Genomic DNA, 15265 nt, shown 5'->3' with positions numbered 1-15265 from the left:
AACGTCGTTTTTTGCCTCAGAATTTAGCCTGTATTCTAAAACAAAAAAAAGGATGTTTTGTAAACACACTTACTGATACTGGATGGAGGCTATTGAGCTGATTTTTTTACAGGAACGCTAAACAAATTATTTGGAACAAAATGAGCGACTCCGATCATCTTTTTAGAATTTGAAACGGATCCAAAAAGGTGTTGTACGCGGTGCTTGTACAGCTCTTATTGTACCTGTATACTTTCCGAAATACAAAATTTAAGTTGGGCCACATTAAACTTAGCTCATAAGCAATACTTTTTGAAGCATTTGGAAATTGGAAATGACCCCATCTTGTTGGAGAAAGATCAATTTTTCATCTACATTAATGAGATACCAATTTGTTTTCAAAAAAAAATAATGTGATAAAAATTTATTAGTAGTCCAATCTTTTTTAATCCCTTCATTTTGGTAATCGTTTTCTTAATAGTTATTGCCCCGGGTGGTTCATAAGATAATGCGGCCGTAGACTAGTTGCTCTCTTACCGAGTATATATAATGTTAGGATCATTATGGATAACAAATTTTTTTTTTTCTTCTTGCATTTCTTGTCGCTATTTTTTCATAAAAGACACTTCAAATCGCTCCCTCACCGAGTATAAATGATGTCACGATTGGAATCTTATCGTTATAGGTAAGCGTCTTTTCTTCGCCATTTCTTCTGGACAATTGTCATAGAAAGTATTTGAGGAAAAAAATTGAGAACAAATAGGAAAATGTCGGTCCAAACCTCCCTAAAATATCAACTGAGAAGTTGTTAAGCAAGACCTTTCCATGATATCATGGTTCCAACTCTAATCTATCTTTATATAATTATAGAATCGCACGTCATTCTAACACTAATCAAAATGATCACATTTGTTTAAATTTGATGACTAGTTTATCTTTGGAGCAGGTCTGAAATTTGAAACATGTCTTTGTGCATTTTTTTATCGATCTCTAACAAGTTTTAATTGAGCCGGACTTGAGTACTTGAGAATTTTTATACTACATCATAAGCCAATTGAGCCGAATAGTTGCTCGTTCAATCTTGATTGAAACTTAAGGAGCTTTAGAAAATATTAAATGAGCTTTTTACAAGCGAATAGAAGCTAAAACTCGAGTAGGTTGGTTTATTTTGCACTCCTACCAGAAAACCATAATAATTTGTCATAGATAAGGCTTTTACGTCACTATGTCCCACACCAATGTTTATCAATGTGTGGTGAGAAAGGACTTGGAACAATACTAACTCGTTACCGAGTAATCTCCTCTAGCTCAAGTAAGAACATTAGTTTCGAAAACAAGTGAAATTTATCAACCAAATCAATTTATCAACTAGTAAATGTTTTCCTAAACACTAATTAATGTGATAGATATAGATTAGGCATGTGCTTATTTATTAGGTTAGGTAGTATTACCAAACTCTTGGAAACGGATCCGGGGATGTTATAAGCGCTCTTCTTTAGTGCACACTGTAGGAAAGATTTGAATCGTCTATCTTGACAATCAATGGTTCAGATATGTTTGTTAACTTTAAAAGATAAGAGTTAACAATGACCAGTAAGAATGAACAATTGATTGCCGAGATAAACGCTTTGGATCTACCTTACATGATGCACTACGGTCTACAGGGAAGCGATCTACAGCATCCCGAGTCCCGGAAGCTCCGGTGCCCGGTGAAAAACCCCGCTACAAAGAAGGAACTTTCGTCTCCCGCCATATACCATACCGAAATACTAGTAACTCTTTCCATCCCTACACGTGTCCATCATTCCACCCCTTCTCCCTTTCCTAATTGGTCACATGTCCAGACCCTCGTGGCTGAAAAATTATTCGGTGCGAGCAAGGACACATCATGTCTTGTTTCTTATCCACCACATAATTGCATGGTCTTATCACACAGTGTGTAAATCCTACATAAATGTTTGGTGAAAATAGGAGTTAAGGCACCAAAGTGTCTATCTTTGACTCCCCATGCCTTTGCCCGGAGGGCACCGAAAAATTTCTCCTCTTCCCCTCCTCTCTCCGTTGATTCTTAAAATTTCCTCGTTGTATTTCTCTCACCTTGGATAGGGGTAATAAATGAGTCGAGCGAACCCAACAGTTATTTGTTCCAGTTCGATTTGAAAAAAATGAACATGATAGCCCTTTTATAACGTGCTTTCATAAAGGCAGAAAAAGAGGACAAACATGACTGTCGACATGCGAATTAGCTAGCTAGGAATCAAAAAATGAAATTCATGACCCCATAATCGACTAGTTGGAACTGCAAGCTTAGCCCAAGTTCGTAATAGTCAGTAATAATAAACATTTTAAATTAAGTTTCAAAAGGGTAAAAAATAAGTTAACCTCCAAAAATAAAGTTCAAATGAACGCACCCTTATGATGTGAGTACAGACTTTTAAAACATGCTTAAACTAAGTTAAGTTCATTTATGAGACGAGACAATCTTGAACGAGATTGTACCGAACACAATTTGATCTCGAGCAACTTGAACTTTTTATATATCGTAAGTCGAACGAGCCAAATACTAACTTATTCAAACAAACAAACAAACACGTGCTCTTGGTTCCTGTACCAACCCTAACCTCTGGTAAAAAGAAACCCCAGCTACAAACAAGGAACAAGCCACCACAGGATTTCCTCTCCCGCCACACACTCTACCGAAATACCAGTAACTCTTTTCAACCCGCCACGTGTCCCTGACCCCACCCCCCCTTCTCTCTCTCCTAAAATTGGACACACTTCCCAAACCCTCATCCCCTCCCTTCCCTCCCCCATCTCTCTCTCTCTCTCTAGATTTCCAATTTTTTTCACCTCTGGGTTTCTCTCTCCTCCTCCTTCTCCCCTCTCTCCTTCTCTCTACATCCCTTCCCCTGAACCCGATCGGCATATATATCCACGTCGGAGACGATATTATCGGTTTGTTGATATATACATTCTGCATATAAACACGAACGACCAATTAGGGTTTCGATTCAACCCGACGTCGTCACATATCGATGCATTCTGTCGATTGAGTTCTTTCGAAGCAAATTAGGGTTTCGAGCATCGGCGGTAATCAATTCCCTTCGTCTTGCTTTGATTATCTTCGTTTATTTCCATTATATATTTCGTTCTAAGATCTGAGTTGTATTTTCGTGTAAAATACGACTTATTTGTTTAACCCTAGTTTCATTAGTTCAGCCCGAAATAGAGGAAAGAAAAAAAAAATTGATTGCTTCGTCTTCTGATTGATTCCGCAGCTGATTTTGAGGTTAAACTCCGTGAGATTTTTGGTGCGTTGTTTTAGTTAGCATCTGAAATCGAGGGTTTTCTTGTCGGATTTTCTTTTTTCGTTCTGTATCCGTTGAAAAAAAAGGAAAAAAAAAGCTAAAAGAAAAGCAAAAAAAAGAAAGGGTACTCATTTTTCCTCTGATTATTTCATTATTGTATCCGTGTGGAGAAATCGACACGAAACCGGGGGTTTGCATCTATAGACAACCGATTAGGGTTTCGATACCAGACGTCGCTTTGTCATTTTTGTTTGTCCCGGCAAATTAGGGTTTCATCTGTTGAGGGTTTGCGTCTATAGATTGATTGGTTTAGGGGGTTTGGGTATAATATGGCGTTGAACTTCTCTCATCGTCCAATCTTTCCGGCCCATTTATCTGAGGACAATTTAGTTTCTCCAATGAGGATTGCGAATGGTTGTCTCATGGAAGGGATTCCAGAGAGGAGTGGGGATGGGTTTGTTAGGCCGTCGTGGCATTCAAACCGAGACATTGAAGGTTGTTTCGATTATGGGAGGAGGGATAGAGTGGATAGGAGTGGCTCACCGGAGTCTGCTTCCCGAGATGTTCTTGATTTATTGCCTTCGGATCCTTTTGGCATGGATATAAGTACTACTTTTACCGCACTTACGGGTTGGCTCGAGGATTTGGAAGTGGATTATGGAGGATATGGGAGGAATCATTTCGGGACTTCTAGAGGAGAGTACGATCTATTCGCTGGTCTGAATTTCATTTGGAACAATGCTATGCAGTTTCAAGCATTTCCAAGTAAGGTTCATTTTGGCGAGAATAAGTCTAATACAGCTCGTCAAGTTGGAGGTTGCACCCATGAGAAGGGAGAGGGAAGCTCTTTGACCCAAGATGGTTTTGGTTCCGTTTCCACGGTGCATGATGCCATGATATTTTGTGACGAAAGTACTAGTACTGCTGGCCAGGAAATACAACAATGTCACGAGGTTGCTCAAAGTTGTCCCGATGGAGATGGTGAAGCTCCTCATGCGGGTTTGGTTTTCGCCCTCGGTTTTCTGGGTGTCAGGGATCTTCTTTCCGTGGACCGAGTTTGTAAATATTTGCATTCAACTGTTCGAAGTGAAACCCTTTTGTGGAGGAGTATTCACATTGATCAACCGTTGAATGAGAGAATTACAGATGATGTTCTCTTGCAATTAACTTGCAGGGCACAAGGTAACCTGCAGTGCTTGAGCTTGGTGGGGTGCCAAAGGATCACTGATGACGGTCTGAAGCGTGTGCTTGAGAGTAACCCCAGGTTGACCAAGGTCAGTAAGACATTATCTTATCAATTGTAGCTCTCACATTGGTTCTTGAACCTGTTTTAGTATTCATATGCATTTTATATTTGTTGCCTGCATGGAATATATTTTATGTGGTTGATTGGTTGGTCTCTCTGGGCCTGATTTTGTTGCAATGACTATTGGCTTGATTGTTACTGGCAGTATTTGTGATCCATAACCAAAAAATCTGCTTGTTCAGGGCCTTGAAGTCCTTAATTTAAGTCTCTGTGATGCTTACTTTTTCATCAAGCTTAAATCTTCTGGTGATCTTGTTTCAGCCTGGGTCCTTCTGCTTAGGCTGGATCATACTTCCCATTCCGCAAACATTCGTTTGACTCTGGTCCATAATAGGACCTATTGATAGTTTACCGAAGTGCTTCCACAAGTTATGAAAAATGTAAAAAAAGTGCGACCTTTTGCTTACTATTTGGTGACCTTGGGCTACACCAGTGTTTTTGTGATATGTGAACGTGTAACGTACCATCAAATGCATAACTGGAAAGGATATTGCATAGAGTGGTTGATGTCATTTTGGTAATAATTGGGATTTGGGAGGTGTAATACTAATTCATTAATCAGATCCTATCCATCGGACATTAATGACCAGAATAGTACTCCCTCTATCCCATTTTGTTTGTTCAATTAGGGAAATCCAACTTATTTAGGGGACATAGTCGTTACATTTAACGAATTTAAACTTCTCATATTGCATTAGTCACTTCAATTCAAGAGAGAATGGTAAAAGGGAAGTTTTATAGGACTTTGTTCTTGAACTTTCAATATTGACATACAATTTGGGACGATAAAAAGTCCAAAATGGGACAGAGGGTGTGTGACATAATTTAATTATCATCTTTGAGTACTGCCCTTCTTATGAAACTCTTGAAGGTTGAACCAGCAATGAAGGTTGGATCGTAGGTTTTGTCCTGTTATTTGGGAGTGTTGAATCGATGTCATGCTTCTTGCAATTCTTCACAAGACCCTCTAGCATTTCTGCCAGTGCACCTGCAGTTTACTGCCCTATGTTAATTGGAAGTTTTGGCATTTTCAAGTTCGCAAGGATGATTCCCTTAATTTGTGCATGTAATTTCTCACACGTTTTTTTTTTTTTTCTCCCCTGTGGTTATGTAATGCTCTATGTTGTTTGTAAAATTGCTTTGAGATGTGATGAGCTGCTAACAGTTTTCTTGCTTCCATGCAGCTATGCGTTCCTGGATGTACCAGACTCAGTGTTGAGGGCATCGTAAATAATCTGAAGTCTTTCAAGTGTAAGGGCACACCGGGTATAAAACACCTCCGAATTGGAGGACTATATGGCGTAACCGATGAGCATTTTGAACAGTTGAAGTTGTTGTTAGGTGCTGATATCCACAACATTCATCAGAATGATCACAAGCCCCATTTCTATCACCGGGGAAACCTCTATCTGTTGTGTGACGATGAGCGGGCAATCGATATTGAAACATGCCCAAGATGCCAGAAACTGAAGCTTGTCTATGATTGCCCAGCCGAGGGTTGTCAAGAGAGAGGAAGGGATGTCGCTCAAAAGTGTCGGGCATGTAGGCTTTGCATACCGCGGTGTGTTCAGTGTGGTTGCTGCATCAACGACAATGAGTATGAAGAAACTTTTTGTCTGGAGTGGCTTTGTTCAGATTGTTGTAAGCAGTTACCCAAGTCCCCGGATAGGCAAGATGGAAAGGATGGTCTTCCTAAAAATGGTGGGCTCCAGGACCTGAGTTATACCTCCTGTTTTCATGGCTAGAGGACGATATTGCTGCAGTTAGTGGCTTTTGCACTATGGGAGCTATCCAGGTATCTCCTGAGAAGATGTTAGGCAGCTGTTTGAGATTATCGTCTCTTTTTGTCTCATTGTTGCCTCTTGATTCTGTAGTGTCTTTGTTGGTTGGTCCTTTCTATGGACTCTTGTGGCCGCTTTGGCTAGTTGGGGTTCATTGTTTGTGGAGAAAAGAAAAGAGAAAAGGCAGGAAAAAAATGAAGTAAAATTAAAGGAAAAAGTAGACGGGATCTAGTACTAAAACTTTTATATGGGTCACTCTTTGTGGTGTTACATGTTCCTGGTGAAGCTTCAAATGTCACGACTTCTCTGCAAGTCTCTGAGGTCTTCTTTAAGGATTATGTTCTCTCTTTTTCTCTCGGCAATGCTTCTTGGTTCTGTGGCCGTCAGTTGCTGATTCTTTTGATGGACTTTTGTGGCTGCTTTGGCTAGTTCGGGTTTATTGGTCGTGAAGAAAAGAAGGGAGAAAAGGAGAAGAGAGTTACATTCAGTTCAAATTCAAGAGAAAAAGCAGATGGAATCATCTGGTATAAAAATTCACTTTTTTTGTGTATAACTCTTTAATGGTGTTACATGTCTCTGCGAGTCTTCTTTTGGCACTGATCGGCTCCTGGCAAGGGTCTAAGGCGCTAATGGGCTCCTCTCGAACGACTCTATGTGTGGATAATTTGTTGATAAGAAGAAGAGGTCATGCAACGTTGGTGGATGTTTTGTGCCTCTCTTTCTGATCAAGTCTCCATTTGCTTCTCAAAGGATGTTATGCTTATTCCTTTTGAGTGAAATGCTGCTGGTCTGTTATTCATACAACTAGGTTGTCTGGAGATTGTTTGTGGCGGATAGCACAGCACCGCCACTGCGCGGCTCGGTCCACTGCCAATCCATCTACTTTATGTCGTTCATGTAATCTGATTTTATCCAGACTATTGCACCGCACGACTGTGTTAGATTTATTATGTTTATCTTTCTATTTTGAAAGAGCATCGCACTGGCGTCTCTCTGCCTGCTCTTATGTCTCTTGTTGTATCCCTTTCAAATGTCGTGCAATAAGATTTTCTGCACATTGTTTGAATGACAATCACATGTTCTAGATGATGAGAAACTTGGAAGCATAAGTTAGAACTTTTCGTGTAAGCAATCAAGTCTTGTGTATGAATTCATCTCTTTATTCTGTTGTCAAGAAATGGAGTAGTTTGTAAATCTTGAAATGGAATGAAGCCCTAGGTGAGTTTTGGAATGCTTTCGTCTCTAGCATTCACTTCATTCCATGTTTCGTAAATCCCATGCTCTTCTAGTACCAAAATACTTGGGAGACTCAATGCTTCGGACACAACTCAAATACAGATGTTTTTTGCGCCGTCCGATGTGCCATGATTCACGTGCATTGCTTGTGAACGTGCTTTTGGTGGATGAATTTTGCAGTAATAATGGCCGGCCTTGAGTTTCTCCAGTCTATGAAACACTATCAATTGCTATTTTACTCATCAGAAAGTCTAGGCTCACCGCATATGTCCACAGCACATATCCAACGCACGTTTGTGGGATTCACTTCGGGTCCTACAAAACAAAAAATACCCATAAGTTTTAAAATAATTTTTTATGTGGACCTGTGAAATCAGCTCCAATGGATTTCGATAAGTACTTTTTTTGAATTCGTAGGGTGAAACTATTTTAACTGCTCAGTTTCGCCCTTGCTTTTCCTGGTTTGGTTTTAAAGAAAAAGGAAGGGAAATAACAACCTAACTTAACGAAGAGATCATTGCTCTTTCGTTAATTTCCAAACACACCTTAGATTCTGAGTTTACAATGATCATACGTCTAGAAAAATTTATTCAATTGCGGTCCCAGATAATTCTACACCCACCTAATATCGTGTGTCAATAGTGTGAGAGGACCATTGGTCCCGAAGTGAGTAATTTCTTGGTAGAATGGCACCATTATCTTCAGCAAATGCATTTTAAATGCCAAAATTACCATCACACATATCGTTTTGCATTAATTTTCTAAGGGAGAGCTGCTGGGATAACAATTTGACTAGCTGTGGCTAGGGCTGTAAACAAGTCAAGCCAAGCTTTGTCGAGCTCGAGCTTGGCTTGTTTCAAAAACTTGAGCTTGAGCTTGGCTCGAGTCTTAACGAGTCGAGCTTTGTCGAGCTCGAGCTTGTCTTGTTTCTAATACTTGAGCTTGAGCTTGGCTCGAGCTCCACTTGCCTCGTTTACTAAACAAGTCGATAACTCGAGCTCGATTCATTTACAACCTATGTTTTTTTTGCTTGTCAAACATATGCATACGGGTAACGCGCCAATAATCATCATCTACAAGACCCTCTAGACCTTCAAATAACCACATACGATCATCATCAAAGTCTTAACACCAGACTCCCATAGAATGCGCTAGCACGAGGCATAGAAGCCAACTGGCCGAGCACAAGCAGTGTCTTGCCTTGGCTAGCCTGGTGGCAAGCACATGTCCTGCCATGCCTTGGCTAGCCCGGGATAAGTAATGAAAAACTCAACTTGAATTGCAGGTTGAAAAGAGGTTAATAACAGATAAAAAAAAGGGGTAATGGGAACAGACGAGAATTGATTCCACAATGAACTATTCCAAAAGACCCTGAAAGTTGGTGGCAAGAACACAGGAAATTGCTTTCTAACAAGATAGAAATGAACTGCAAGAATCCAATTTCTGTCAGTTAAGGATATTCCACATGGGATCCACACAAATTCATGTTGCAATGTCATAGTTTCTCAGGAACTTGTGACATGTTGGCAAATTTGGACCTGATATTGCCTTTGATCCGTCAATATCAAGGACATTATGAACTGTTGCGTGAAGAGGATGAATATGAACCATGCAACAAGGAAACCCATTTCTTAAAGTTTCCCCTCAATGCTTGAACCGCAAGATCACATACCGCTAATTCATGAAGTCAACGCATTCGAACCCGTCTCAATTTCAATTCAATAATCAATTATCAAATCGATCCGTGTTTTGTGCTTAATGAAGAGGGAAACGCAGGCCAAACACGAAGGAAATCAGAATTCTTACGAGTAGGAATCCATTTTGTATTCACATGACGAAAATAAGTAATATAAGAAAAAATCAAAAGATATCATTTCAACACAATCATCTACCAGGTTTACAACACAATAGATAAAACCATAGGACTAAATTGAAGGAGAATTTTAGCCTTAAATCCTTGAATACCCATATCACCTGTTCCATACAAAAGAATGAGGTCCATGAAAATTTTGGTACACCACCATTATCAATGTCAAAGAATACAAGTGAAATAAAGACGATTCATGCAGTCATAAAAACGGATAGTTAATGACGACGAAATTCATGATCATTTCCGAGATTTCTTGCACAGATCCTTCATCCATTTGAGACTCAATTTCTTCTTCCCAGACTTCTTCTTGCCATCCTTCTCTTTCTTATCATTTTCAGAGGACAAAGGTGGCAGAGGCTCAGGGTCCCATTGATCTGCCCAGGACAAGCCATTGGAATTGACAAATATATCCATCTTTTCTCCTCTCTTCTTTCTCTGGAGAGAATTAGAGAGAGGAACAGAAGAAATTTGATTCAATGGTCGATTGCTTCCTCTCAGGGTCTTATTATCTCAAGTCTTAAAGTTAGTCATTGCCTGTTATTTGATGGAGGGATTAGGTTGAGTTAGTTATTTTTGGAAGCCAACTATATCTACTAATATAACTGTTTTTTACTTGGTCAACATGGCTTCCAACTTCCAAGGCAACGGTAGTGGTAGGTCCAGTTTCAAGATTCTCGAAGCAGAAAAACTTCTTTACGGAGCTTTCCGTAAAGAAGAAGGATTTGCGGAGCCCAATCGTGCACATCCAAAGTGTTTTTGGACGGTCCAGATTGAAAACCAATTGTGACCGGTCGAAATTGAAAACGAATCTCAATCATTGATTGCGCGAAGGGGTGGCTGTGATTACGCCGCTCCGTAAATAAGTTTCTCTCCTCTCGAATATGGTACTTTAAAATACTACTTTATTTGTGGAGTAAAAGGAAAGGGAAAGGGAAAGGGAAAGGACAGGGAGAGCTTAGTGACAAAAGCTGAATTCATTTTTCTTTCCTATCGTATTTCTGTCATTCACAGACATCTCTCGAGAGCACAGTTTTAGGTTCGGCCTCAAGGGTAAGAATATTAAGCATTCACCAAAGCGCTTTCACAGACCAAGAACTGCGGGAACATGTCTTATTTCCCACTAGGGGTATTCTTAGCGATAAGAAACTAAACAATCGTAATTGGTCAAATACTGGCCAACTCCAACAAATCAGCCTATTTAAATCATGATTCCAGATACTCTTCCAAAGACTATTTATGTACTTCCAAAAGCTCCGTTCCGAAAATGTTCAGAAGCTATTCAAACTTGAATGTACTTTGTGTTACATAATATGAACATTTATATTTCATTGATATCTCAGCAAGTAGAGTTTACAATGTCATATAGCCATTCATGCCATACACATAAGTTGCACCAAATTTCTAATATAGCTTAGACCAAGGAGTATAAACTGCACAATAAATGAGCATTTGAGAGTACAATCTAATTTCGCAAGCATTTCTTATTTCTATTAACAGTGCAAATACTGATTAGCATAGCATGCATCATAAAAAGAAATAAAATGGCATAGCTAAACCTAATAAAATGGTTCTCAATGTCGACAAAATGAGACAACAAAATTTTAATCCTACCATTTTATGTGGTAAGATACTTGCATCTGGAAGAGTAATCCTATACAACCAAACATTTCGTAGAACTAGAACCTTAGTTGACAAACTGATGCGGCAATTGAGTTGTTCTCATCATTTAATCAAAGTTTCCACATTTCAAATCTCGAGGCTACCATTCAATTTGAGAGGCCCTGTTATAAATTCCATGGCTTCATTGCTGTGTGAATCAATTTGTGGAAACAAATTCGTAAGAAAATGTTGTTTGTGAAGTATATAGGATATACCCTGTTAGAATAAATTTTGAGCACGATAATGAAAATAGTTATAAAATATCAAGGAGGTTGCAGCATGGAATCAATCGGAATTAGGAATATCTTAGATATGAAATGTGATCTGAGTAGCGAACAAACACATACAATTAGAGCCAATAGATCACAAACCCAAAACAAAGTGCAGCTCACTGATCCTTCCAGTCCAATGCCCATCACCTGTAAAATTCGATGTGACCAGCAATCTCCCTGCACAATAATTTTGACTCACTGGCCAACTTTATACTCACAGAAATTGCCAATCCGGTCTGTTTGTGTGTTGACTCCGGTTTGTATGATCCAACTTCCTCCTCAATCCCTAGCAGCAAAGCTTCCCGGGCAGGAACCACATTTTCCCACCAAAACTCGCGTAAAATCCCATGAATCAATCGCCAATAATCACGGTCTCTACACACCCGAAATATCGTGCTTCCGTTTGGTGTCCAACAATACAAATCAACCCAATCTCTGTCCATTATCTCCATTTGACCCTGCACTTGAGGCATGTAATAGAATGGCATAGTTGACCAAGGTAAACCCATCTCAGGCTTCCCTTTATTATATGGGCACTTAACTTCTAAAATCCCACCTCCTGGAAAACATCCAAGAAGACCATCTGGAGAGGCACCTATCCAATCAAATCGATCCTCTGCATGCGTTGCAAACCCTAGAGAGCCTACATCGCGACCAGTGATGCTTTTATACTTATCCACAGCTACTGCTTCATTGAGTACACCCCACTGCATTGCACTCTTTGAAGCTTCCGTAAATGGTAAAGTTGACGCAAACACTTTCTCATGCCAAAGTTCATACCTTCGACTTCCTTTCCAGAAGCCAAGAGCAGTGCTGAAGGTGCTTGTAGTCAGCTTGTCTCGACGGAGGGCAAACCATTCTTCAGAGCGTTGTGGAGCATCAGACGGGGTGAGACGGGCAGCCAATATTAATGCTGTGGGAGGGCGGATGATCAGAGGGGCACTTCGGAAAATCATTTGTGTTGCACAGGTTGAAAAAGTCCTGAACATTCCACTTTGACACAACTTTTTCTTGGGAAGTGGATTTGCTGCCGTATGGTGAATGCAACTGACTCTAGTGATGCAGACATTGGTCATTGCTAAGCTCTGGGGCTATCGACTGCAATTTTGGTTGGCTGAAGGATTCTACAAAGGCACACACTGTTTCATAGATAAGCTTTACAAGTCAGGGCAAGGAGATTATTAGAAAGGGAAAACAAAGAGAGGGTTAAAACAGCAGAATATGGATGAGCATACTAAATGCATACATAATGGTTAAACTCCTATGGAGCCAGCCCCATTTAATTGTGACACAAGGCTTAGTTTATTACCCAAGCAGCATACATTTTTCGGTTTCTTTTACCTTTTCAATCAGAATTTCTAAAGATTACAGGTGCTTCTCCAGCCAGAAGCCTGGCCCAGGTTCTATTACTACTGCCAGCAAAACAAACAAATCATTCAAGTTGATGTCAATTATCATAGAGAATAACAGGTTATGAAACTTTCCTCTGAGAAAAGGACCAATTTCCAAACTAAGCTAAATACTCCTTTTTTCTTTTTCCTGCAAAAGCACAACATATTACATTGTGTGCAAGTGTGCAACATACCAAAGGCTTGAAAATAACCAGTTCTAAACGTTCTCTTTGTATACAGGATAAAATTAACATAAGGATTAATGCAGAGTTGCCGCCAACTTGTAGAAGACAGCGTGATGGCTGATGGCCAGATGGTCAACTAGGATCCAAAGTTGTCAATCAGCGACAATAAAGAAATCCCTATGGTAAAGAATAGAAAAAACGGACCATGGTAAGGTATAGAATTTTAAGGTCATAACCAAATATTCAAGCCCTACTTGTGTTCTGCTTGTCAAGCTCGTTTGACATTGACTCCAAATGACAAACAAGTAAAGCTTAACACTTTTTGAAACTCTTTTAAGTTTTCAAGCCAAACTTGAAAACCTCGCTACTCGGCTCAGCTCACCTCTTTTGCATTTCAAGGCAAAGTAACCTTGTATTCGAATCTAAATACAAGAAAATGAAAAGAATATTCCCTGTGTATAAAACCACCAAGTAAATCTATACGTAACACTTGCAGTTACTTGCAATATTAACTGCAAATCCACCATAAATTGTCACAGAATCCTTCTAACAATAATCCCATAAGAAAAATTCATAACTACCATGAAAAACATGTTGATGAGTTCATTTACAATGTCTAAAATAGTACACTCGCCAACTGTGGAGCTCCAATGACAAATCTTGTAAAAAAAATGTAAAATAAAAATATCAGCTGAAAATAGTCCCAATTAAAATCTTCTGGACAGTAATGAAAAATGTTAACTCATATACCAGATGACCTGTGTTCCTCGTATAAGCACGATTTGGGAATATCACCAAAAAGAAAATGAACAAATTAACCACACACACAAAAAAACCAATTTCGTGGAGGCGAGACAGATTATTTTGAAGAAAATGAAGGTCATGCATGGGAGGGGTTTGTTTCTTTACCTGAAAGAGGGTTTCGACCTTCTGCAGCTGATTTTTGCCAAGCTAAATTACCGAAAGTGGTTCAACAGCAGAACAAAAGAAGAACAAAGAAAGAAGCTTGAATGCATTATTGAAGTGGGTTTGATTCAATTGCCACCAAGAAAACGATAAATAAAAAAACATCTAGGGTTTTTGGGCTTGCAAAGGGAGGGACGGAAGCGGGGAGAGAGAGAACTGAGATGATAAGTTCACTCTCATTCTACGAAATCCAAGACACAGCCCATTTTTTGCTTGGGAGTTGGGATTGGAAGCCTTGTAAACCAAGCCCAAATTGTTCCCAGCCCAAAATCGAAGAAATTTATGTGGGGTGTTTCCTTTTTTTTTTTTTTTTTTTTATCACTTTTCATGTTTTATCACTTTTCATGTAATATTTCAAAACGTAATATTTCAAAATGTCATGTGCTCAAGTTCCAACTATTGGATGATCAAAAAAAAAAAAAGTTCCCAATATTTGCATTGAGCTCGTGTTTTCAATCCTCACCCTCACGTATTTGAGTAGTTTGGGATTTCTTTCAAAGGCGTTTTCACGTCGCGGTCCCGCCACGCACATAAGCAAGCAAATTATGTTACTTTATCTTGGAGCAAATTTTTGTCTAAACCATGAAATTTGTATAGTGAATCTTAGATTTTAGATCATAATCACAATAATGAATTATGGATGACATTTGTAAAACTAATTTTGCGACTGCATAATGGGAAAATGACGGTCCATGACATGTTTTGATAATTAATATCTGCCAAGGATAAGCTAAGAACATTTGTCAATGCTAAAAATGTCATTGGCGGGTATTAATTATCAAAACATGTCTTTGTCCGTCATTTTTCCCAGAATAATTGAGGTATAAGCTGAAGAATAAATTATTTTTTATTTTTTGATCATGATGCTCTTGCCTAGAATTGGTGAACACCGTTGTTATTACATAGAGAAAAAAATTGTTTCACTCATAAAATGTTTTACGAACTTATTGCATTTGTTTACTTCAAGTAAAAGAGAAGAAGAAGATATTGAATGACATTTGTATAACTAATTTATCTTTTGATTAAATGAGTCCCTTAAGTCAAAGAAGAGAGAAAAATTTATAAAATTTCTTATTCCACAAACTCCTCTGATAAATGGCTCTTTAAATTATCACATGTACCCACCATAGCCGCATTTGGTGTTAAATTTTACAACCTCAAGGATTGGAAATGCAAGTCAAAAAAAAGAAGAAGCACACAATAAATATTGGAAATGCAAGTTAAAAAAAAAAAGGATTGGAAATGCGCCAAGACGTAGCTGCAATCAAGTGCTACAATAAATATAACCTCTCTTTCAGTGCCGGGTGGGTAA

General features: G+C 39.0%; 3 protein-coding genes across 4 annotated transcripts; 1 reads left to right on the top strand and 2 right to left on the bottom strand.

Moving 5' to 3' along the window:
• The first annotated feature begins 2772 nt into the window (after positions 1 to 2772).
• LOC131310768 (F-box protein SKIP14) lies at positions 2773 to 7470 on the top strand. The gene is made up of 2 exons (XM_058337964.1): positions 2773 to 4561; positions 5778 to 7470. Exons 1-2 carry the CDS (start codon positions 3617 to 3619, stop codon positions 6336 to 6338), a joined length of 1506 nt encoding a protein of 501 aa, XP_058193947.1. The 5' UTR covers positions 2773 to 3616; the 3' UTR covers positions 6339 to 7470.
• Positions 7471 to 9551: 2081 nt separating this feature from the next.
• On the bottom strand, positions 9552 to 10206 carry LOC131311260 (uncharacterized). The gene has a single exon (XM_058338622.1). It carries the CDS (start codon positions 9892 to 9894, stop codon positions 9718 to 9720), a length of 177 nt encoding a protein of 58 aa, XP_058194605.1. The 5' UTR covers positions 9895 to 10206; the 3' UTR covers positions 9552 to 9717.
• A 1213-nt stretch (positions 10207 to 11419) lies between these two features.
• LOC131311259 (uncharacterized) lies at positions 11420 to 14198 on the bottom strand. 2 transcript variants are annotated; one of them, XM_058338620.1, is made up of 2 exons: positions 13897 to 14198; positions 11420 to 12550 (listed from the first exon to the last, which is right to left on the bottom strand). In XM_058338620.1, the coding sequence occupies exon 2, from the start codon at positions 12485 to 12487 to the stop codon at positions 11555 to 11557; it is 933 nt and encodes a 310-aa protein (XP_058194603.1). In that variant the 5' UTR covers positions 12488 to 12550; positions 13897 to 14198; the 3' UTR covers positions 11420 to 11554. The 2 variants fall into 2 exon arrangements, with proteins under 2 accessions (XP_058194603.1, XP_058194604.1); XM_058338621.1 differs by having other exon boundaries at positions 11420 to 12535; positions 13897 to 14089.
• Between the last annotated feature and the right edge of the window lie 1067 nt (positions 14199 to 15265).

This window comes from Rhododendron vialii, chromosome 12a (genome assembly GCF_030253575.1).
Source record: "Rhododendron vialii isolate Sample 1 chromosome 12a, ASM3025357v1".
In the NCBI taxonomy this organism is placed as follows: domain Eukaryota; kingdom Viridiplantae; phylum Streptophyta; class Magnoliopsida; order Ericales; family Ericaceae; genus Rhododendron; species Rhododendron vialii.
The sequence above is the reverse complement of the archived record's forward strand: the minus strand, read 5'-3'. Positions and strand labels throughout refer to the sequence as shown.